Below are 22,867 nucleotides of genomic sequence, written 5' to 3'. Positions count from 1 at the left end.
TAGACAGGCTGATGATGGTCTCTTCTCCCAGGCACCCAGTACCAGAACAAGAGGACACAGTCTCAGGCTGCGCCAGGGGAGGCTTAGGTTGGATGTTAGGAAGAAGTTCTATACAGAAAGAGTGATTGCGCTATGGAATGGGTTGCCCAGGGAGGTGGTGGAGTCGCCGTCATTGAAGGTGTTCAGAAGGAGACTTGATGGGGTGCTTGGTGCCATGGGTTAGCTGTTTGGGTGGGTTGGATTGGTTGATGGGTTGGACACGATGATCTTGAAGGTCTCTTCCAACCTGGTTTGGTTTATTCTACTTTCTCCACCCCCTCCCTGTCTCTAGGGCTCCCCTAGCTGCTGCACCCTCCCTCCCCTTGCTCAGTGATGGCCTGGGGCTGACCCCATAGCCCCAGAGGGGCCACCCCACCCCCGCCAGAGCCCCTGCCTGCCAGTGCTGAGAGAAGAGCCACGGCACAGCGCGTTGGTATACATCATACATTTATTAGTGAATATCCCTCTCAAAATCAGCCACAACATTAAAAAAAATAATGATTGCACTACTTGGTCAAGCAGAACTAGCAACTTTCATTTTAAAAAAAGTACAAATCTGTTAAAAATTTCAATCAGTATAATACACATATATATAATACAACATACTAGTTATGTTAAATGCTACAAAACCAATATGATTCCAATGGAATGGAAAAAAAAACCAAACACTTTTTTTAGAGCTTTAAGAACCTTTTTTTTTTTTTGTGGTTTTTTTTTGTTGTTGTTTTGTTTTTTTTCCTCTATATATTAGCCTTTTTTTTTTTTTTTTTTTCTTCTCAAATACATACATGGGAAAAATGAGGTAACTGTAAAATGTGCAAGTAACAGAGCAAAAAAAATTTATATATATATATTTATATATATATATATATATATATATATAAAAACTTTCTAACACAGAACACACGTCCTAAGCACCTTCCGGGGAGCCACGGGGAGGGGGGTCCCACCGGAGGGCGCGGGGACTGGTATAATAGAACAGTAAACAGTCCACTATCCCACCACAGGAAATCATTGGTAAACAGTGGTATCTACAGCGCAGTCAGCAATCACAAACACCCTAAATAATTGGTTTTTAGTACTTTTTTTTTTTCCTTTTTTTTTTTTTTTTGTAATTTTTTTTTTTTTAAATGATACTTTTAGCTGCTCATTGGAATAAATTCTGCAGCACACGAGCTGTGAGCTTTCGAGTCGCCGTCAAAGGACCGTAAGGCTTTCCTGGCTCCCTGGGCACCGCGGGGGGGACGGAGGGGACGTGGCAGGGGGAAGAAGGGGGGGGGGCGGGGGGGGGGGGGGGCGTCTCCGGGGGCGCGAGGCCGCCGCGCGGCACGGGGACTCCTTTGGTTATCTGTCACTGAGCAAGGGACGGGGAGGGGGGCCAGGGTCCTGCCCAGGGGACACCGAGCCCAGCGGTGCCAGCGCCCGCACCGTGGCGGGTCTGGGGACGCGGAGCCGAGGGCTCCGGCCTCGACGGCCGCCGGAGAGGCGAGGAAAAGGAGGCAAGGGGGGCAAGGGGGACGCAATGCTGGCTGTCCCCCCACGCCTGACTGGCTGGGCTTAGATCGACGCCGGCCCACCGGCATGCTGCTTGAGGCCCGCCCATTGGCGGAGATGCACGGCCATCTGCCAATAGAGAGCGGGCCTGCCGCAGCAGCCCGGTGATTGGCACCGCCCCTCTGGCCCTATGGCGTGGCAGCGCGGGCAGCACCGGCCCGCCCACCCACCTGACGGGTGCGGCCCCGCGCCTCACGCCCAGCCCCAGCGGCCACGGCCGCTGCCGCCGGGGGCCAGCCCCGCCGCCTGCCCCCCGCCCCGCGGGGAGCTGACCCCTTCCCACCCCGTCCCCTTGCACACGCCGCCGCCGCGGGCGCACCCTCCCTCCCCCTCCAATGCCGCCGCCTCCCGCCCGGAGGGGCGCAGAGCCCGCGGGGACGGCCCTGAAAGTCTCACGGTCCTGCTGTGGCGTTGCGGACATGTGCAGTACAGTGCATGGCAGTTATCAGCTGAGCACAAAAACCCCTCTCCCCACCCCCCTCACCCCACAGCCGGCTAGACGTAGCCAAGACCACGTTCCAAGCTGGTCAGACATGCATGCATATTTGTGAACATTTACATAGGGCTGGCGTCCGCTCACGGAGGCTCCCAGGCATCGGCAACACGCATGCCGCGAGGGGAGGGCGGCCGTCCCCCCCAACCCCCGCCATCGCCCCTCCCCCCCATCACCCTCCTCGATAATTAATCATGCAAAACAACGGCCACGCGGGAGTGCTGGAGCCGGGCGGCATGGCAGGGCATGGCAGCGGCTTCTCACTCATCACATCCCCCTGGCCCGCAGGAGCGGGGTCGGGGATATGACAGTGGGGGGGAGGGAGGCTGTGCACAGCTCCTCCCGCATCAGCCAGGGCAGGGTCAGGGGGTAGCACTGAAAACACACCACCAGATTATGGATAAAAATCCCCTGCTCCGGGGGCCGGGGCACCAGCCGCAGCCCAGCCGGCCCCTCACCGCCCACTGTCTGGGCACCGTGCCGCACCGTCCGGCCAGCAGGACAGGGGCATGGAGCTGCTTCAATTTACAGAGAAACAACGTAGGCTAGGGGCCAGGCGGCATACCAGGGCCACCGCAAGCCCATGGCGGTGGGGACGGGGCAAGGGTCCCCCCCAGAGGCCTGGCTGCCTCATGCCTGCACATGGCCCTGGCCCCGGAGCTGTGCTGGCTGGGCACAGGGGAATGAAACGGGAGAGGGGCCGGGGCCGTGCCAGCACCATACTCCCATCAGGTAAAGACCCCAAGCAGCCATAAGCCTCTGGGGGGCCCCAGAGCAGCCGAGGCGGGAGAGACCGCACCAGACTGCACACGGGAGCGAGGACAGAGGCATTCCTGCCACAGCCACGCCACAGGGTTGCTGGTGTCCTACCTTGGCCACACTCCACCGGCCACCTCCTCCAGCTGCCCCTGAGGCCGTCCCAGCACCCTGGCTCAGGGTGCTGCCAGCATCAAACCCACGGCGCTACCCCCCTCTCTCCTCCCTGCGTCCTCTGTGAACAACACTGAGGGAAGGAGCTGCCTGCGCCACTGGGTCAAACGGCTACAGAACCAAAAACTGAACAGAAAAGGAAAGGAAATGGGAAAAGAAAACCCTACCATGGAAAAAAAAAGTGACATAGGGAAGAACCACTAATTCCCTAGCAGAGTACAAAGACCTGGAAAGTGATGGAGCAACAACAGCGTCTTTGGAGCGTGGAGGGGCACGGCCACGCACCTCCCGCCTCCAGCACAACACGATTCGGGCCCCTGGAGGGCAGCAGGCAGGCGTCCGGCTGGGTCCGTGCCCCAGCGGGGAGGAAGAGGGCTGGCCAGGAGCCCGGACTGCTCAATGCTCACCACATCCGAGGAGAGGCTTTGGGGAGGGGGGTAAGCACAGGGTCAGGCCCTAGCAGCGGGCAGCGGCCCCCGCCCCTGGCCCAGCGTCCTCGTCCTCTAGCGAATTGTGCGGCACAGCACCCACCAGCCTCAGTCTGCCTCCCGCTGCACCTCCGACGCGTCCGCCCGGCAGATGGGGCATGTGCGGTTCGCCTGTGGGCAAGGAGAGACGGGCAAGTGAGCAGGCAGCCTACAGCACCAGCCGCACCCAGGGCCTCTCCTACCCCACTGCCAAGAGCTGGAAGCACCCCACAGCATGCCATATCCTGGCAGTGCTCAATCCAGCCTGGCATGCTGCTTGGTCCCTGCTCCCTGCACATCCTCTGCTGTGCTGCCCTGTGTGCCTACAACACCCCAAGAAGCTGCCCCACTCCCCACAGCAGGCAGAGGCAGGGGTAGTACCTTTAACCATTTGTCGACACACTTGGCGTGAAACTCGTGGTTGCAGGGCAGGACGCGAAGAAGCTGCCGGGCCTCGAAGTCACTGAAGCACACGACACACCTGAGAGAGGCAGCTGTCAGTACAGCCCCACTATGCAGCCACGGTCCCTGGACCCCCACCAGCATCTGTGCCTCAGGTTTACTCACAGGGTCTGCTCGGATTGGTGGCTCTCAGGATTGAAGCGGTAAGACGGGAGGTGCTCAATATCTGCTTTGGTGAGTCCCCGCGGCTTGGCCTCCCCCAGCCTCTCAGCCAGGTTCAGCAATGCCTAGAAAGAGACACAGGCTGTCTCAGCTCTGTTTAGGTACAGCCTCCGCACCCCTCCAGGCTCTTCCCACCCTGGCAGCGCCCACCTTAAAACCCGCACCAGTTTCCCCATCAAGTCACCACATAGAGAAGCACAGCTGACCTCATAATTTTCCATCTCCACATCATCCACATCCAGGTCTAGGCTGATTGTGGGCCCCACAGCCGTTGGCGACACAGGAAGCATTGAGCTGAGGGGTGAGAATGGAGCAGTCAGCATGGAGCCACAAACCTCAACCTCCACCCTGATATCTCAAGGGAGGTAGACTCACCTGTGCCAATGCCACACCACTATGCCCCCACCTGCAGTGCCACCCTTGCCCCGTATGTCCCACCATATACCCCCTGGTACTCACAGGAAATAGGGCAGGAAGCTCGGGTAGTATGGGGGGGGTGGCGGAGGGGGAGGCGGTGGGGGCAGCGCCTGCTGCAGCCGGTACCGCTGGGTGTTCAGCCGCCGGGGCATCATGTGGGGGTATGGCTGTGGGGAGAGATGGGGCACTCAGACCCATGCCAGCCCCATGGCATCCCCCCAACCCTCCACAACCACAAGACAGGGACTCACCACGCCAAATGGCAGTTCTTGGTGCAGCGGGTCGTGGGAGAGGTAATGTAGCGGCACGGAAGGAGACAGTGTGGGAGTGTGGTGAGATGGGGGGTACGTGAAGCCCGCAATGGGGTGCTGCTCCCCTCGCAGGTCCACGTCATTATCTATCCTCTGCAGAGGCTGGAGGGAAACAGTTAGGCTGGGAGGAACATCCCAAATTACACCATCCCCCACCCCAACACTAGCACCTCAGGCACCTCAGGCATTCCAACCACCACCCCCAGCTCAGACCCATGGGAGCTGCAGGACAACACACCAGGGTGGTCTTTGTTGGGTCAACGGAGCACATCATGTCCACAGCCTGTACCCCCACAACTCACCATGCGTGGGTGCTGGGCTTGGAGAGGTACAAACTGCCCCAGGGGAGCCATGTGGGGCGGCTGGTGGGGGGGCACTGGCGGTGGTGGGGGGTGTAGGATGTAATGGTCGCTGGAGATGATGGGGGGGAATGTCTGGTAGGAGACGGGAAGCTGTTGCATGGCGCATGCCTGGATCAGCTGTGGGGCAGAGAGAGAAAAATGAGGGTTAGATACCCACCGTACTTGTGGCTGCACCTATGTCCCCTCCCTAGGGCCTCCAAAACCCATGCCTCCAGAAGTTTGCACTCCAGTGGGCTTGGATACCCACTGACATGCCCAAGGTACCCATGGCCCAGGCTGTGGCCGGGCATGCACTGTGGATGTCCCCCACTATGGCTCACCGGGGGTGGGAGGCAGCAGAGCGGGTAGTGCTGTCCACTGAACATCACTGAGCATGCTGGGAGCTGCTGGGTGCTGCACCCAGGGATGTGCTGGCCGGCGTGGATGGGGAAGCCTTGCGTCGTGACAGTGGTAACCGTGTAGGAGAGAGGGACAGGTCCCTGGTGCACCTGAGAACAAGACACCAAAAGCAGTCAGGATACAACCCTAGCTGAGCTGTCCCCATTCTGACAGGGTGACAGCAGGGTGCTGAGCACTGGTACTGGGACACAACCACCTAGCACCTCCATTCCACAAGTATGGCCAAAGGAGGGAGGCTGAGTGCAGGCTGGGGGTGAAGTGAGTTTTGGACCCCTCTTTGCTCCCTGAAGATTGACTGGCACAGCCTCCAACCCAGCACTGCTGTCACAGGCAATGCTGACATGAACAACCTTATGAAGGGACTCTCTCCAGCCCCTGGGAACATGGAACACCCTGGGCACACCCAGTACGTCAGAGGGCTCCAAGGGTCTAAATGCTTGGAGTGGCCCCAGCAGCAAGCAACTGGTCAAACAGGACTGAGGGACATGTTTTAAGAACATCAGACAACAGCCCAGGGCCACCACAGAATCCCCCTTAGGATGGGTGCTGGGGGCTGCAGCACCTACCTGGTCATGCAGATCCACCATGAATGGGTTCTGGTGGGGCGGGTGAGCGGCCGGGTGAAGCATTCGTGGCGGTGTGCTGGGGAGAGCGTAGGCGCGGGGCTCATCTACAGGGAGGTGCGGCTGCTGGGGGAAGGCAGGGTGCAGCTGGGGCTCATCCTGGCCCAGCAGGGTTGCCAGAGGTCGGTCGCGTCGTCCCCACTGACGCCTGGCAGGGGGGCTGCGGGGCAACCGCAGGAGAGAAACAGAGCAGGAGTGACCCCCGGGCTAGGGGCAGCACAGCCCTGTAGGGTGGCCACAGGCAGGTCAGTGCCAGCCCAGTTCCCAGGGCAAGATTCTCAGGACATCGTGCCAGGCCAAGCTCTCGGTCTGGCCGGGGAGCTCCATAATCAGCTCCTCTGTTCACCCTGAATGCGTCCCCCCTACTGCATCCTCAGCACAAAAGGGACCCCTGCTCCCCAGGGACCCAAGGACTGAGCCAGATGGACATACTTCCCTGCTACAATCTCTGCCCAAGCCCCTCGGGAGCCAGTGACCTGACCCAGCAGGATCACAAAACCAGCCTTGTGTCCCCACATGCCATGAGTGAGAGGGCTCCGCATCACCCTGCACCCCGTACCTTCGCCGGAGGTGGTCGGGGCTGCTGCAAGGTCCCCCCGAGAAACGGCGCTGGTTAAAAGGGGCAGAGGGTGGCCGCCTATTCACTGCCAGTTCCCATGGTCGCATTGGTGACGTCAGGAAGTGGATGGGCACGCGGGACCTCAGGCTCCAGGCAGGGCAAGACACCAGCACCTTGGATCCTGCGAGGACAGCAGGTCATGGTACCCCAATCTCTGGAGCCACACAGGGCTGCAGAATCCCAAATTCTCCCTGAGCCCCAGGCCTGGGTAGCACCACCCCAGCCCACTCCCCACAGCCTGCTTTGGGAGAGGGAAAGGAAGAGAGGCACCAAGGGAGGTCAGGGCGGCTGCTGTACCCACGGTCATGCTGGGGAGGGGGAGCTTGCAGCCTGCCCGGCTTCTGGTCATGCCCCCTCCACAGTGAAAGACAGGCCACCCTTCCCATGCCCAGTCCTGTCACTTGCCCCAGTGACTGTGAACCATCCCCAGCGCCGCTGCCACTGTCCCCAGTCAGCCCAGCCTTCTGATCCAGGACCTAGACCTCCTCGGACCAGATGCCGCCCCGAGCACGGCAGGGCTGCGAAGAGGCTGTTCCCCCACTGCATGCAAGACACGGACACCGAATGAGAGAGAAGCACTCAGTTTTGTCAGAGAAAAGTGGTGAAGGGTTCTGCAGTGGCAACGTCATCCCAGGCTACTGGCTGCCCGATAAGGAGCCTGAACTATGGCAGGGGAAGTTCTAAACACAGGCAAGGGGTCAATGGGAACACAGCCTCATTGCCCCTCCTGCATCCAGCCTGGCTGGTGTCTCCATGCCAGAGCTGCCCCTCCCACCACACAGTTGGGCCTCCAGCCCTAGCAAATCTTGGCCCTGCAGAAGAGGTATCTGCATGCGGGTCTGAACTTCCCCAGGCTCTGGTCCCCTGGCCCCAACAGAGCTTTTCCACGGCTCCATGTGTGTCAAGAGTCACCGAATCACAGGGGTTGGAAGTGACTTTTGGAAATCATCTAGTCCAACCCCCTTTGCCAGAGCAGATTGCACAGGATGGCATCCAGATGGGCTTTGAATGACTGCAGAGAAGGAAACTCCACCACCTCTCCGAGCAGCCTTTTCCAGTGCTCCACCACTCTCAACATAAAGTTCCTCCACACATCGAGATGAAACTTTCTATGTTCAAGTTTGTGCCCATTATCCCTCGTCCTGTCACTGGGCCCTACGCTCCTGACACCCTCTAAGTATTTATAAGCATCTGTAAGATCCCTCCTCTATCTTCCCCTCTTCTGGCTAATAAACCCCAAGTCCCTCAGCCTTTCTGACTGGACAGGTGTTCTAGTCCCCCAGTCATCTTGTTGCCCTTTGTTGGACCCTCTCAAGCAGTTCCCTGTCCTTTTTGAACTGGGGAGCCCAGAACTGGACACTATACTCCAGATGTGGCTTCACCAGGGCAGAGTAGAAGGGGAGCAGAACCTTCCTCAATCCTGTTTGCCTCTTCTAGATGCATCCCAGGATACCATTTGCCTTCCTGGCCACAAGGGTACATTGCTGGCTCCTGGTCACCCTGCTGTCCACCAGGACTGGCCCCATCTTTGCCCACAGAGCTGCTTTCCAGCAGGTCAGCCCCCAACTCGTACTGAAGCATGAGGTTATTGCTCCCTAGGTGTGGTACCCTACACTTGCCCTTGTCGAACTTCGTAATGGTAACTCTCTGCTCAGCTCTTCAGCTTGTCCAGGTCACCATGGATGGCAGCAGAGCCTTCTGTTGTCCAACCTCTCCTAGAAAGGACTCTCCCAGGCACCTTCCCACTGGCCCCTCTGCCAGCCTCCCTCAGCCTCCACAGCCACAACCTTAGCACTGCATCCCATGTGCCCGTAAATCCAACTTGCCAGCAGGCTGGTGCTGTGCCCTCCCAGAGAAGCTTTTTTTTCCAACCATACCCTTACTCCTTGCTGCCTATGGCAGAGGCACTCTGAGGCTAGGAAGGGCACACTGAGCCTAAGAAGTGCTGCTCAGCCCCAGGAGGAAGCTCAGGGGGTGTCTCATCCCAGCGGGGAGGAGCTGTGATGTCATACCTGTGTGCCAGGTATCACGAACCACAGTGGTAAATCACCAGGGCAAGCCCTGTGCCACACACAAGCCTCTTCTTAATCTCACCCCCAACTACCATTCCATGTCTGAAGCTGAAAACAAATTTCTCTCACTGTTTTAGGGGGAAAAGGAAAGACAGAATCCGAAATCAAAGGCTGAGCCTGTCTGCAGCTGGGGAAGAGACTGCTCAAGGACTGCTCAAGGTTTGCCCCCTATGCTGCCCAGCTGCTGCGTGCCTGGCTAGCAGGTTAGGGTGCAGCAGCAGCCCAGGCTTTAACCCAGAAGCTCTCCAAGGTGTTGCTGCTCCTAGTTCCGCATCCTCACTCTCAGAGCACACGTGGCGCAAAGGCCCTGCATGGTCCGGCTGGCACCATCGGGACCAGACACCGCAGTGATGGCCTTGGGGACTGGGAGCGCCTCTCCGGAGGGACACTGAAACCATGCAGGCACTTGCCGCTTCGTGGGACCCCCGGAGCTCCCAGCACACCAGGACAGCCTCCCGTGCTCCCACAAGCAGGATGTCCTCTACTCGCCAAGACAGTGGTGGCTGAGAGCCACGAGGCTGGCACACCCCTCCAAGGCACCCATCCTCCTGTCCCAGGCGGGCACACCTGGCTCCCTCCCTCGCACCTATGGCTGTTAGCCAGCTGGCATCCCGGGCAGGGTCACCATGACCCCGCGGAGGCGACAGCAGCCCCGGAGCGAAGGGGACTCGGCAGCCCCTCGCTGGGGCGGGGGCCGAGGCGGCTCCCAGGCCCCACCGAGAACAAAGTTAGCAGCGCGCCAGCGCTCACGCCCGGGACCATCTGCTCAAGCAGAGCTGAGCTCCGGGGCTGCCGGAGAGCCGCCCGCTCCGCTATCGCCTCCCCGGGGGTCCTGCCACCCCGATGCCACCCGTCGCCGGCCTCGTCCTAGCACCTCGGGCTCCTCCGTAGCCCCTTCCTCGCCGTTCCCAAGCTGCCGCGGCCAACTCCTCACGGGAGCGGGATCACCGCTGGCCCAGCCACAGTCTCCTCGGCGGGCCGACCCCAAACCCCAGCCCAGCTCTCAGGGGGCGGTCTCCGGTCCGGTGGCACACGGTGGGGCAAGCGGCACATCCCGGAGCACCCCGATGGGTGCAGCACCTCGACAGGGCATCCCACCTTACAGCACCCCAGTGGGGCACCCCAGCCTGCAGTCCCCTTCCGCGGGTTCACAACCCGGCCGGCAGCCCACGCCCCCGGCCGCAGCAGAGGAGTCCTGCCGGTGGCGGGTCGGGCGCGGAGCTGTGGCTTTAAGAGCGGCCGCTCCGGGGCCATGTGCTCGGCGCCAAACAAAAGCAATAACAAAGGCTGCCGCCGGGCCCCGCTGCTGCCGCCACCGCTGCCCAGGGCAGGTGTCGCCGGGGGTCCGGTGGGCGGCCCCGGCCCCGCTCACGCCCTCCCCGGCCCCCCCCTCACTGCCCGCACTTACCTGCACCGATGGCCTGGGCCGCCGCTCCGGTGCCGCTGCGGCGCCCCCGCCCCCTCCCGCCGCTCTTTGTTCGCCGACGCCGGGCCCGGGCCTGCCCCCCCCGCCCGCCACCGGCCCTCCCCTCCCTCCCTCCCGCCTATCGCCCCCCGCCGGGCCGGCCCCCTCCCCGCCGCCGCTGTTTCCGGTGCCTCTTTGTTTTGCGCGGCGCGGGGCGACGGGACCGCCGCGGCGTGCTGGGGTAGCCGCCGCCAGGCCAGTGGGGAGCGGGGCGTTGCCTGCCCCTTTAAGAAGCGGCGGTGGCGGCGGGACGCACCGGACCGAGTCACAACACTCGGGAGGCCCCAGGGGCGCGCGCGGCTGGCGGCGGGGGGCGGGAGGGGGGCAGCGCGGCGCGCCCCACGTGACCAGGCGTGTCACGCTCCGCAGCCATCTTGGAGACGCGGGGCCGGGCCGCCACGCGGGGCAGCACGCCCCCCCCCAGTCCCCTCCCGGGGGCGGTGTCCTAGCAACGGCCTCCACGGAGAGGGGGACCCTAGCAACGGTGCCTGGCCTGGGGGCGGTCCGGCCCGACCGAGACCCTCTCCGCAGCCACCCCGGGTGAGAGCATCGGGCACCGTCTGGCCCGCCGCCCTCGAGGGGCCAGGCTCCGGTACCGGCCGCGCCGCCTCACCCCGCTGGGACAGGCATTCACGGCTCCGCGGGGCCCGGCCGAGGTGGCACCGTACCCGCGGCTCTGCCAGCCTACCACCGCTCCTAGCCCACCAGGCACCGTGCCATCGGGCTTGCAGCTCCGTGAGCCGGCGGACCGCGAGGACAGCAGCGGGGACAGCAGCACCGTGAGCCCGGTGGGCCATGGGGTCAGCAGCAGCACCGTCTTAGCGCGTTCCCGCCCGGCCCGCACCGTGCCACCATGCTCCTGCTGGCAGGTGCCTAGAAAAGCCCGGGCAAGGGGGAAGGTGAAGGCTGGAGCTCGGCTTCCTGCCACACTCCAGCACTGGGACGGGAGGATAGAAAGAAACTGCTCCCCTCCTGCTCAGCATATGGAGCCCTCGCCCCCACCGTGAGCCTGCCAGGCACATACAGCTCTTCCAGGGCATTCCAGTTCAAATTTCCGGGCAGCAGAAAATCCTCTTTTGCTTCAGAACAGCTTCCTGCTCCCTCCTCTGGATTAAACAAGGAGCAGGAACTTTTCGGAGCATTTCCTGCACATCTGCAGGTCAGCCGAGCAATTTGCCTGGCTGCTGCCGGGCGCTACACACCGGGAGGCTGTACCACCGGCTCCCCCATCACCCCGAGAGGCTGTGTCATTGGCAGCACCGCCCCACGCCAGTCGGAAGCGGCTCCACTGAAAGCCAGATGCTGCATCCATGCCAAACTTCCCCAGGTTACTACACACACTTGGAAATTCCCAGGTAGGCAAGCGATCCAGCCGGCAGCCCTGATGTAATGCCTATAAAGCAGCCTTCCCCCAACAGCTGAGCTTTAAAGTGCTAACAACCAAAAGGGAGCTAATTAATCTGTAGCATCACCCCTTTTAAAGAAAACCTCAGATCAGTGGCCACAATTTAACGATTCAGTAGGCTCATCATTGGGATGAGCAGTCAGATTCCGTTTTTTCTGGTCCCAGTACAGTACCCAGCTCCCTCCAGGCCCCTGTTGAAGGCCACCTCATTAGCTCTCACCTCTTCCCCCTCCCTCAGTCCAAGCGCACAGGAAGAACCACACCAGCCTCAAGGATGCCCCAGGACATGGCACATCTTGGGGTAAGTTGCCACAGCTGTCAACACCACCACAGCCAACTGGTTCTGTCTTCATGGTAGGGGACACAGAACATGTAAGTGGCACAGCAGGTTGCAGGGCAGATCTATAACGGGGTCAGATCCACATCCTCGGTCAGACAAGCACCCCAGGAGGAGCCAGATGAAGGACTCCATTGTCAACACAGCCCTGAACAACAGCCCTCAAGATCTGCTCCACTACAGCCTCCTGGCTTTGAGAGCTGGGAACTAGAGGGAAGAAGAGGAAAACAGCACTCTGCACTTTGACCTTGCTACTGTCTGTGGGTAGAAGCAGCACCGCACCTTTCCAAGGCTGCCAGGACAAGGTCTGATCCTGGGCAGTGCACAGGCAGTAGGCAGAGACCACAGATGGTGGGTGTGTGTACAGACACTTCCCTGACCACACCAGTGCCACCAGCCTCCCCACAGCCAGCAGCTATTGATGTTCTCAGTGCAGTGTTGGGATAAGCCATCGATGGAGTACAGCTCACTGGCGAGGCACTGCTTGTGCTCCCTGCCCAGCCAGGCTGTATGGGTCCTGTGTCAGCTGGGTTCAGCCACATTGTGTGGCTGTGCCCAGCCAGCTCCTGTGAGGATGGGTACCGCACATCCAGCTGCATGCAGGGTTTGAGCGTGTGGAAGTGGCTCAGCCCATGCCTGCCATGCACACAGCCACCAACACCATGCCCCCCAGGTCTTGGAGCCTTGCCTGGAAGAGCCATGTGAAGAGCCCAAGAGCTCTTCTGATGCTACAGCCACAGTCAGCAGCACTGGTCTGTGCGTTCCCAGTCCAGGCACTGAATGCTGTGACACCCTGGGTGAGCAGGACACCCTGTGCCAAGCAGCAGCCTTAGAAAGTTCTCTATCTGCAGGGGTTGCTCAGGCTGCAACCTGGCTGCTCTATAGCCAACGGGCAGCCCATCCTCTCCCTTGCGAGAGCCAAGGGCCATCATAGCCAAAGCCTCCCCAAGCCCAGGCTCTCTTAAGACACCATCTGCTGCCACAGACATCCTGCCTCCCCTGCCCCATATATAGGTCAGGTCTATCACAGGATTAGCTGGGGTGATTCGAGTGGTGTGAGCATGCCTCCCACTAGCAGTATGCTCTGCGCTCTCCTCTCCCCAACACACAGCATGCCAACAGCTTGCCTCCACACTCTCCCTAGCCTCTCCCCCAAATCCACAGAGGAAGCGAGGAAAAGTCCCCAGATCCTTCTCTTACCTCCCCAGTGCCAGAAAACAACTGGCAAGAAACCATCACCAAGCACTTAGAAGCTTCCAGGCTGCAGTGAGGGCACAGCAGGAGTGTCCCCACTCTACCCAAGGCCCAACACAACCATCACAGGACATGGGACACCCCAACAACATCAGCTATGGCGGGATGCAGTGCTCCTCTGCTGGAGAGACACAAGGAGCTCCCTCCCCACTCTGCAGCCCGCTGGAGCCGAGCTGGCTGGCAGTGGAGGCAGGACGCCTCTGCTGTGATCACACACCACCCACTCACACCCCCAGACTGACAGCACTCCCGTCAAACGCCTCCAGCCACACACACGTGGAGGATGGTGACATGGGGAGCGAGTAACTGCACAGGCAGCGGAACTGGTAACACTCGGTTTCCTGTCGATCTCACCCACGTGGATTCTCTGATGTCTAATAGCAAGGCTGAGCTGCACTGCAGAGGGAGAACTAGCAGCATCTTCCTCCCAGAGAGATGGAGCCTGTAGCAAGACTGTTGAGACAGCCACCACACCTGACACCTACCACAATTTGCACCATCCAGCAAGTTCAAAGCCGAGCGAAGAGACTCGCAAATAGAGTCACCTTGCAAAAGCCTTCATTTCCTCAGGACAGGGTGAATAATTTGCAGATATCTCCACCTTCCTTTGTTTGCTGTAGAAACACTGACACAACCTCAACAGCATGACCAGAAAGCTACTGGTGCTGCAGCTGGGTGCAGCTCTGGTATCTCTGAAGCTCGGTGACATCAAGCAATGCTCTTCCTGGATAGGATCTTCTCCCCCAAACAGAAGCATGTTGAACCATGCTCACCTCTATCTGACCTGGCATCCTGCAGCAGATGGTTCCACAGCTTAGTTGTGCATGTGTAGGGAGAGAAAAGCAAATGCCACCACATCCACCCCCAGTCTGCTGTGTGGGCAGCCTCCCCAGTCCTCCCCCTCTCTTCCTACCACAAGACACCACGGTTCAGGACCCTGTACTCCCCTACCCTTCAAGTTTTAGTTCTCTTTTCTGACATCTCTTTCCTGAAACATAGCTAATCTCTCCTTGGCCAGAGCCAGCCCAGGGATCAGAGTTTCAGCACCCATCCCCACAAAGCACTCCAGGGAGTCCACAGCTCATCTGCCACCTCTCCACAAGCATCCCTGGAGTCCAGTCCACTCTCTACAAGCCGCAGACAGTGTTAACAGTGTCTGCCAAGCAAGCAGCCAAAGGCAGAAGGGGCTGGGCTCCAGACACCTTCCCCACTGCTCCGTGACTGGGCCCAGGCAGAGTGGCAGCATCTGGTGTCACGGCTCCAGTGAAAGGATAGAGGCAGAGCTGGAAACTGGTGGATAGCAAAGAGCAATTTTGTTAGCACTTAGCAGAGTGTAGTATCTCTTGAAAGCACTGGTGACAGTCAGGAAGTTGGGTTGGGTGGGGTTTTTTGCATTTTAAGAAGCCTGCAGGAACACCAACGACCTGCAAAGATCATTTTCAGAAAGGAGCTCAGGAAAAAAACCCAACATTTACCCTCTTGAATAATTTTTTATTAGTATTATTTAACATTTGCCAGGAGGCTGCTTGCTTGATGCACTGGAACAGGCAGTGACCGCTGCTTTAAGTGCAAAGGAGGCTTGCTGCAGTACCTCCCCAGGACATCACTCAGAGAGCCCCACGCCAGTGCCTGGGGATGGTTTTAAGAGCAGAAACATGACTTCCAAGCTGACAGCCCTTGTGCATGAAGCGCGACTGTGCGGTGACAACACAGCAGCCTGGGGCACAGGAGCTGCCTGACCTCTGCTACAGCTCTCGCCGGTGGATTTTTATTGTTCACTGCTTTGCCTAAGCACAGAGAGAAAAGCAACTGAGGCACAACACTCGGTTCAAAACGAAATGCCCTCATGGAGTCCCACCAGCACAGCAGAGAGAAGACAACCTGCTGGAGGGGATTGTGGTTCAGCACCACCAGGCTTGGTGGAAGAAAGACCAGAGCGTGGGCATCCTAAAACACAGGACTGCAGGCCAGTCCCTCTGCTCTGCACAGCTGAGCCAAAATCCCTTATCCTGCTTTCCAGCATAGCCAAAGAAAGCCCACAGCTATAGCTCCACAGCCAGTGAGGCCAGGTCTCCTGGGACCAAGCTGCAGCTGGAAAGTAATATTCTCAAGCCCTGTCACAAGCACTGCTTGCTAGGGGCACTGCTCACCTCTACTGCCATGCGCGCAGTAAAGCTGGGAGCCCTCCCAAACCACCCCACAGCAGAAAACCCAGACATCCAGTACTGGTCACAAGGCCCCAAGGGCTGCTCATGCTCACCAGGAAATGGCTTCTGCCTGAAAGGGTGAGGACTTGCAGGTGTAAGGGCAAAGGAAAGGATAAACACCCTGGGCCAGCTTTGCTGCACAGAGGGCTATCAGGCTGGCAGTGCCCAGCAACATTGTGAGCTGACAGCACGGAACCATGCTGCTCCCCTCCAGAGCTGACCTGTCCCAGGGAGCCACACAACATCCTCGTGCAGCTCCATGACCACAGGGCTCAGGACCTGGCTCTCCCAAGTTCCTGACACACCAATTTCAGAGTGTCTCTGGGAGGGTTCCAAAACACCAGCAGCTTCTTCAGACATTCTAGTAGCCTCTAGACTCATCAGACCGGCATTCTGTGGGCTATGCCCGCCTGGTGGGCACACAAACGCCTTGGCAAACCATTCACCTACACAGAGCAGGTGACAGGGGATGGTGGGAAAATGCCATGCACCAGCTCCTCAATTCAGAGATGAAAACCAAAAAGCATCCAAAAGCTCCAGGCTTTTCTGCTGAAAACCAGTGCTGCACCACTCACCACTGGCTGCCCAGCACCACGTCCCCGGCTGTGCCCCGCGGCCAGCCCCACGTGACGGCGAAGTGGATGCACACAGGAGGAGTGGCTGTAGCGACAGCGTTACAGCTTGTGTCCGACACACAGCGAAGCCCAGCAAATCCCAGTGCTCTGCAGCTCTCATTTACAAACCTCACACGCTCTGTGCAGGTACACAGGCTTCAGCAAGAGCCCACTGCCCACAGCCCCAGGGAAGCAACACCTGAAGGGAGATAGCCCAGGAAGCACAGGGCTTCCAGTGTCCACCTGTGCAAGCACACAGGGACACCAAGCCCCAGGGATAAGAAGAGTTTCTTACACCGACCCCTGTTCGGGCTGGAAGCCCACCTCCCCAGGGCCAGCCATGCTGCTATGTCAACAGATACTGCCACCAAGGAAGCAGGGGTACCTGGCAGGACAAGCACAACTTCCCCCTCTCCTGCTCTGAACGATTCCACTTCACTTCCCACTGCTGTTCCAGGGTGGCAGGGCTTCACTGGCTCCTCACACACCTGGAAGAACTGCTGCAAGCTGCAGGCCAGACCTTACCTGCCAGCTGTTATTTCATTCCTCTAACAGGTCCATAAACTAGGGATAATTAAATGTCCCTAAACTCTTTTTCAGTTAAAATAAAAATCTATAGTCCCTATGTCATTAGCTGGCTCTGAGTTTTACAGCTTGATCAATGCCCCTCACAGAGCCCTGGTCCCAGGCAGGCAGACACAAACACACAGCAGGCAGCTTCCACAGAGCAAATCAATGGGGACTCATGAAGTCTCCTCTCCCCATTCTTTGTTCCTCACTCAAAAGGGAGCCATGTGGCATGGCAGATAGGGACAGTGTGTTTCACCACTCGAGGGAATGTCACTGCCACACATGGCTTCAGAAGTCAGATTTTGCATCAGATGGGAGTAGAGGCAGCAGTGATGCTCCCTCTCCAGTGAAGGGAGAGCCCAACACATGTGGCCCAAAAAATGCAGCCATCACCCTAAAGGTAAGGCAGCCCAGCATGCATCTGGGGTGACATCTCTCCACACACCCCAAGGCAAAGAGGGAGAAGGCTCAGCTCTCACAGCTGATGGCTGGAGACAGAGGCCTCTGCAAGCACCAACTGGGAACCCAGAGCAGCTGCCGCCACCACTCTGACCTCTGACATCAAGCCCCTGCACAAAGCAGAAGAGACGCGTCACAGAGACCCAAGCGCTCAGGCTCACCGTTTCCTGCCCTTCTCGGCCCTCTGCTGCTGCCCTGCCACATTTGGCCTTCTCCTCGCCAGCATGCCAGGCCAGTGGCTGGAGCAGCCAGGGCTCCAGATGGCTCCGGCCTGTCCTGCAAGCCTCTCTCTCCTCTGCAGTCAGAAGCCCCTGGCTCCTGACAGCAGACAGAGGGACCTCAGCAGCTGAACAGACAGCAGAAAGAGCACTGCCCCCAAAGCAAAGATCAGTGCCCGGTTGCCACTCAACACCCATTGCACCACTTCCCTCCACTCCAGACACACATCCCTCCCCCTGCTTTTGCTCAGCAAGAAAGCAGCAAGATGCCATTGTTCACATCCTACCACTGCCAGGACATGCTTCAGAGGCAGTCATGGCTGCAATAAGCTCTGCTGGACCACACCACACTGGTGACACACACACCACAGCACCTGGCCACAAACTCTGGCAACCCATCACTGGGCAGGCCAGCATGCTGGTATTTGTCAAGGGATACCATGTCAGGCCACTGGGACACAGGAATAGCTACATGTCAGAGCACCCAGCTCCAAGCAAGGCTGGTGGGGACAAAGCCCCACCACTCCACTGCAGCTCCTGTGTAGGGGAAGTGACACTGAAGCCTCCTAAACACACCCAGGTGGCTCCCACCTCACTTCCCACACCAACACCTGTCCCAACCCTGCTGCCATCCCTGTCTGAGCAGAGGGGCATGGAAGGGTGCAGAGAGGCTGCAGCCTACCTGCCAAACCAAACTCACTGCCCAAGGGACGTGACACCAGAGTGTGGCTCCTGCTGCCCCACCGGCCTCAAAGCAAGCACCCAAAGGTGGCAAGCGAAGGCACCCGGCAGGCACTCTGCATTAGCAGTATTTTTAGACGCCGCTATGGAGCCGGCCTTATTATTTTCATTGCAACGTGCATAATTACCCACCATGCACCGCAGTGACATCAGACGCAGCCTGCTCCCCTCCGACAGCCGGTGAGCCGGGCGCCTGCTCCTCCTCCCAGGGCTCCCGGCCTCAGGGACCGGCCGGACCGCCCGAGCTCTGCCCTGGGCTTCTCCCCGTGGCAGGGCCGCTCCGCTGTGCACAGGGGGCCCGAGAGTCCCGGCAAGTTGGAGCCAACAGCAGAACAGAAAGGGGTGCAGGTGGCAGAGGGACTAAGTGAGGTGGTGACGTAGGAGACAGAGTTGGTGAGCACAGAGACAAGCTCTGGAGCTGCAGACACACAGGGCCAGCTGTGCTGCAGCACGGGGCCGGTGCAGAGCTTGTGGCCGAGATGCCATCGACACTCAGGGGGTCAGTGGCTATCTCCACACAGAGGGGCAGCACCTACCAGGCCACTGGCTGCCCGCGGGGCTCAGCTCCTGCCTAGGAGAGACAGCCCTGGACCACATCCCAACTGCCCAAAACCTGCTCTCGCACATCCTCTGCAGCCCACACACTCACCACAGGTCGGTGGCACCGCCTGTCTCGCTGGTGCCACCGCCCTGCCCCGTCAACTGGGCTTTGTTGTTTCCCACTGCTTCCCTATTTTTACAACTTCATAGACGAGTTTCGTCGCTTCGCCTCCCACACCCTCCCACAACCGCTGACCTCGGCCCTGCTCACTGAGCCCGGGGCAGGCGGCAGGGCCTAGAGACACCGCCGGACGGAGCAGCCCGGAGCGCCCAGCAAGCCTGGGACGCGGAACCAGCCGCGGCAAGAGCCAGCGACTCAGGCCCGGCTGGGGACGCGGGAGCCCCGGCGGAAGGGGCTACGGCCAGGGCAGGCCCAGCTCTGCCGGCGAAAGGCCTCCGGCTCCGCCACCCTCCCTGGTGCTCCTGGAAGCCCCTCCCCTCTTCCCGAGGGGCTCACCAAGAACCGGGGGCTGCTCCCACCGGCGGGTAGCTACCGGTGCACCGGGCCCTGCTGCCCTTTCCGGCCACCTCTCCTGAGCTCCTGTGCCCCGTGCAGTTACTCCGTAGCGCACTTAACCCTGCGCCAGGTCCTCTCCTGGCCCGACCATCAGCCCTTTCCAAGCCACCGCGCCCGGCCCGGCCGCCCCCCGCCGCGCACCGGGCCCCGCTCGCTCCTTCGCCTGTCGCACCGGGCGTCGTTGGCCTCTGCATCCGCTCTCCTCGCATCGGGCCCTGCCTGCCGCCCTCCCTGGCGCACCGGAGCCGACCTCCATACCCCGCCGCACCGGCTTTTCCTACCTCCTTTCCCAAGCCCTGGGCCCTGCCCGCCGCCTTTTACTGGTGCACCGGCCCGGGCCCGCGGCCGCCACCGCCGCGCCCCATACCTACCAGAGGCGCTCCCCCGGCGCTCGCGGACCGCTCGGTGCCTGCCCCAGCCCTGCCCGCCACTCAGCCCGCTCGCATGGCGCGGCGGCCGGGGCCGCCGGGCTCGGTGTCCGTCCCGGTGCCGCTCCCGCTCCGGCCTCGGCCCGGCCTCAGCCCCGCCTCATGGCACCCCCGCCCTGATGGAACCGGCCGCGCGGCGCCGTCCCCCACTTCCCTGCACCGATGGGCGCGTCCGCACACCCCCTCCCGCCGTACTGCGCCCAATAGCGGCGCCGCTGCGGCCGCAATGCTCTGAGTGGCAGCGCATCTCAACACCCGCCCGCAGGTACGCCCGAGGTGTCCCCACACAGCTCTTGGGACGTCTGGCGGCCTCTGGGATCAGACAGGGGTAGTTCGCAGAGCACTGTCCAGAGCACTAGCCCCGGAGGGCTCAGACGGTTATCCTGGGCCAGTCCTAGGGGTCTCCAGGGGTACCTCCAGCCCATAGGGTGTCCGCCGGGATGTGCTGAGGAACCACTCACATGCGTTGGAAGGATCCCGGAACAGTCCTGGAGGTGTTTCCCAGACCCTTTCTCTGGGCCTCCCTGAGCCAGGTGTGGGGTGAGATGGGAACCTCAGAGGAGGCTGGGTGTCTGGAGCACCCCAGACCTTCCCAGGTATCCAGATCCCGTGGGTTTCCCAGGGAATACGGCTCAGGGCCACGAAAATGGGGGTCTCACAGGCCCAGGGCTGGCCATGCCTCACCATGCCACCTCCTGTAGTACGATGGGAAAAGGAAAAAGGCCTACAGGACCATCTGGCCTTCTGATAAGATAAGAGATGCCTGCAGAACTGCCTGGCGCCCTGCCAAAATAAGGAATGCCACAGAACATGATGGATGTAGCTGAATTATCACGAAGTGTCACAAGGGCACTGTAATTGTGAGGGTCGTAAAACAAGTAGGGGGCTTATCCAAACAAGATGTGTGTGGCTAGCTGAAGTAGGATGCTAAAACCGCAAGAGGTGGGGTTGACATGTAATCTGTAACCAATAGTATGTTACCAAGTAGGCATAATTATAGTAAACTGTATATAAGATGTGTCTGATGCTCAATAAAGTTGGATTCCGCTGATCACATTGATCGTATAGCGGCCCCTTCTTGCAACAAATGGTGGAGAATGCGGGCAACGGCGCCTTGAACAGGGACCCCACAGAGTGGGTCCTGAACCCTAAAAGGAGGGTTCTGCAAATCTCCGAAAGGAGTCACGGCGAAGAAGGGAGCCGTGCCGTTCCGAAGAGGACTATTCAGGGTTCGAGAGCGCGAAAAGCAAGAAGTATTCCGGTCCAGGATAGCAGTACTGGTGCTGTGTTTACCGACCCACAGAGAGGCGGAGGAAACAGCAGAAGACCGAAGACGCCGTAAGCCGATACTGCTTTGAGTAGACTGTGCGCACAGGTATTAACGCATAATAGATAGTAATGGATAGGCAGGCGGCGTAAGATCTGTTTAAGCGCTTTTTAGAAAAGCGAGGATGTAAGTTGGATTTTAAAAGGGAGTTAGTACCCATGTTAGAAGATGCAGAGGAGGAATTTCCTCCGTCGCCTCACTCTTCTGAGTTGCCGAAGGGTGAAGAAGTTGTGGAGACAAAGGAAGTAAATAGGGAAGAGGTTAACGATGATTTAGGACAAAGAAACAGAGATTATTGGAGAAGGGTTGCAGAGCATTTACACGAGAAGGGAGATGAAGAAGGAGAATGGTGTAAGTTAGGAGATAAGCCTTTTGACAAACTGTGGGACTGGGTTACCATCAAGCTGCAAAAGCCGTGGCGAGAATGCATGAACTGTGTTAAAACCTATGAACTGGAACAGCGAATGGCTGCTGCAGTTAGAGCAACTTTGTCAGGACGAGATGCACCGCCAGGTGTATCTGAGTTGCAGCTGAAAGATGTGTTTGAGAACTATCGACCGATCGACCGGGGCCGCCCTCGATACATCTTGCGGCGACCACACCGTTTACCAGCCGTCACCACTGCCGTTTGCACACAGCGGGGGAAAAGCCGAAAAAAGGCAGCTCAGTGTGTTCGACCCCTTTTATCAACACCTTCCTCTGACATCGCCAGCGACGGCTCGGATTCGGAAGACAACACCGGCAGCGAGGAATTCAAACAGCGCCGACTTTGCTTTACGGCTCCTCTTAGAAAAAATGGAGCGCTTGGAGGCTCGCAATTACGGCGTTCTTATGACCGCGCTCCTCCCGCGAGCCCTGCCGGCCCCCGCGGATACCGACGGCTCCGACCAAGGCGGTACCGGCTGACGCACCACCGACACCGACAGCACCGACAGTAGCAGCGGCCCAGCAGCGGCCACGACGGCAGCGGAGCAGCGGTCACGGCAGCAGCCCCCACCCCTTTCCCCCGCAGCGGCTTTAGCCGCACTGCTCTGCTCTGATTTAAAGCAACAGTACTCATTTTGTCATTTCTGACTGTAACGTCTTTCAGAGATTTGTTATTTAGAGTTTTGTTAAGTTTTTCTAATAAGCATAATGAATAAGTAAGCATTTGGTATTTACAGGTACTTGGTACCTAGTAACTGCAGTAAGGTGTAAGTTCTTTGTAATGAGTTTATATTGTATGATTTTCTTTTGGTTCGAACCTTTTTAATTGTGTGCCTATAGGCATTTCAAAGGAGCTCCATGTAATATAGTTAAGGAATGTATAAACAGGTTTTAATTTTGGAAAGTGTTTTTTAGTTAATGTAACAATTTTATTCTTTTTAGACACTGATTTGATGGATCAATTTTAACATAGTTTTTTAAGGTTTAAGGATTTTTGGTATTAGCATAAGTTAAGGGTTTGTTATAGGTATATTATGGAATGAGAATTTTGGTCTTATTTTGTATTTGTAATAGCTTTTAAGGATTATATATATATATAATGGTACCAATAAGAGATTAGCATTATTAGGATGAGCAAAAATCCTATTGGGCAAAGCAATGAAGTTCTTTTGCTCTTGCTGTTTGCCTGCAAGTTTTCTGTCTGTGAAGCTAGAGCCTGGCCAGATCTACCTTTACAGATTAAAGAAATCTTGCTATTATTAAACAACTTATGATTTTTGACCATCCTAGAGAAAATAAAAATGCAACATACCCCTAAAGCAGATTGTAAAACAGTGTTAAGGATTGTATTTATGTTTGAATCTTTGCAATGTGTTCAGGCATAATCAA

At 58.6% G+C, this 22,867-nt stretch overlaps 2 protein-coding genes across 5 annotated transcripts; one reads left to right on the top strand and one right to left on the bottom strand.

Annotated features, from left to right (window-relative positions):
* Positions 1-469: 469 nt before the first annotated feature.
* RNF44 (ring finger protein 44) lies at positions 470-19,830 on the bottom strand. 4 transcript variants are annotated; one of them, XM_068161079.1, is made up of 11 exons: positions 19,669-19,830; positions 6,779-6,959; positions 6,163-6,379; positions 5,518-5,685; positions 5,138-5,314; positions 4,776-4,937; positions 4,567-4,691; positions 4,314-4,401; positions 4,051-4,172; positions 3,865-3,964; positions 470-3,615 (listed from the first exon to the last, which is right to left on the bottom strand). In XM_068161079.1, the coding sequence occupies exons 2-11, from the start codon at positions 6,883-6,885 to the stop codon at positions 3,553-3,555; spliced, it is 1,329 nt and encodes a 442-aa protein (XP_068017180.1). In that variant the 5' UTR covers positions 6,886-6,959; positions 19,669-19,830; the 3' UTR covers positions 470-3,552. The 4 variants fall into 4 exon arrangements, with proteins under 4 accessions (XP_068017180.1, XP_068017188.1, XP_068017197.1 ...); XM_068161087.1 differs by lacking the exon at positions 19,669-19,830 and adding an exon at positions 10,319-10,393; XM_068161096.1 differs by lacking the exon at positions 19,669-19,830 and having other exon boundaries at positions 6,163-6,282; positions 6,779-6,867.
* LOC137446145 (basic proline-rich protein-like) lies at positions 9,537-21,958 on the top strand. Its single transcript, XM_068148530.1, has 8 exons — positions 9,537-10,915; positions 10,962-11,244; positions 11,535-11,730; positions 12,019-12,081; positions 19,368-19,783; positions 19,933-19,990; positions 20,905-21,063; positions 21,843-21,958. The coding sequence occupies exons 1-8, from the start codon at positions 9,537-9,539 to the stop codon at positions 21,956-21,958; spliced, it is 2,670 nt and encodes an 889-aa protein (XP_068004631.1).
* Positions 21,959-22,867: the final 909 nt, after the last annotated feature.

Source organism: Melanerpes formicivorus, unplaced genomic scaffold (assembly GCF_026170545.1).
Source record: "Melanerpes formicivorus ecotype bairdi unplaced genomic scaffold, bMelFor1.0.p_v2 SCAF_2, whole genome shotgun sequence".
Lineage (NCBI taxonomy): Eukaryota > Metazoa > Chordata > Aves > Piciformes > Picidae > Melanerpes > Melanerpes formicivorus.
Note: the sequence above shows the minus strand (reverse complement) of the source record. Positions and strands in the feature narration are given on the sequence as shown.

What these genes read in the sequence shown, in the direction of transcription:
- LOC137446145 (XM_068148530.1), top strand. Translation starts at nt 9,537, where the DNA reads ATGACCCCGCGGAGGCGACAGCAGCCCCGGAGCGAAGGGGACTCGGCA. An exon ending in CCTCTCCGCAGCCACCCCGG is followed by an intron (nt 10,916 to 10,961) that starts GTGAGAGCATCG and finishes TCGAGGGGCCAG; the next exon opens with GCTCCGGTACCGGCCGCGCC. An exon ending in CACCATGCTCCTGCTGGCAG is followed by an intron (nt 11,245 to 11,534) that starts GTGCCTAGAAAA and finishes GCACATCTGCAG; the next exon opens with GTCAGCCGAGCAATTTGCCT.
- RNF44 (XM_068161079.1), bottom strand. Translation starts at nt 6,885, where the DNA reads ATGCGACCATGGGAACTGGCAGTGAATAGGCGGCCACCCTCTGCCCCT. An exon ending in TGGAGATGGAAAATTATGAG is followed by an intron (nt 4,173 to 4,313) that starts GTCAGCTGTGCT and finishes GTCTCTTTCTAG; the next exon opens with GCATTGCTGAACCTGGCTGA. An exon ending in GTGTCGACAAATGGTTAAAG is followed by an intron (nt 3,616 to 3,864) that starts GTACTACCCCTG and finishes CCTTGCCCACAG; the next exon opens with GCGAACCGCACATGCCCCAT.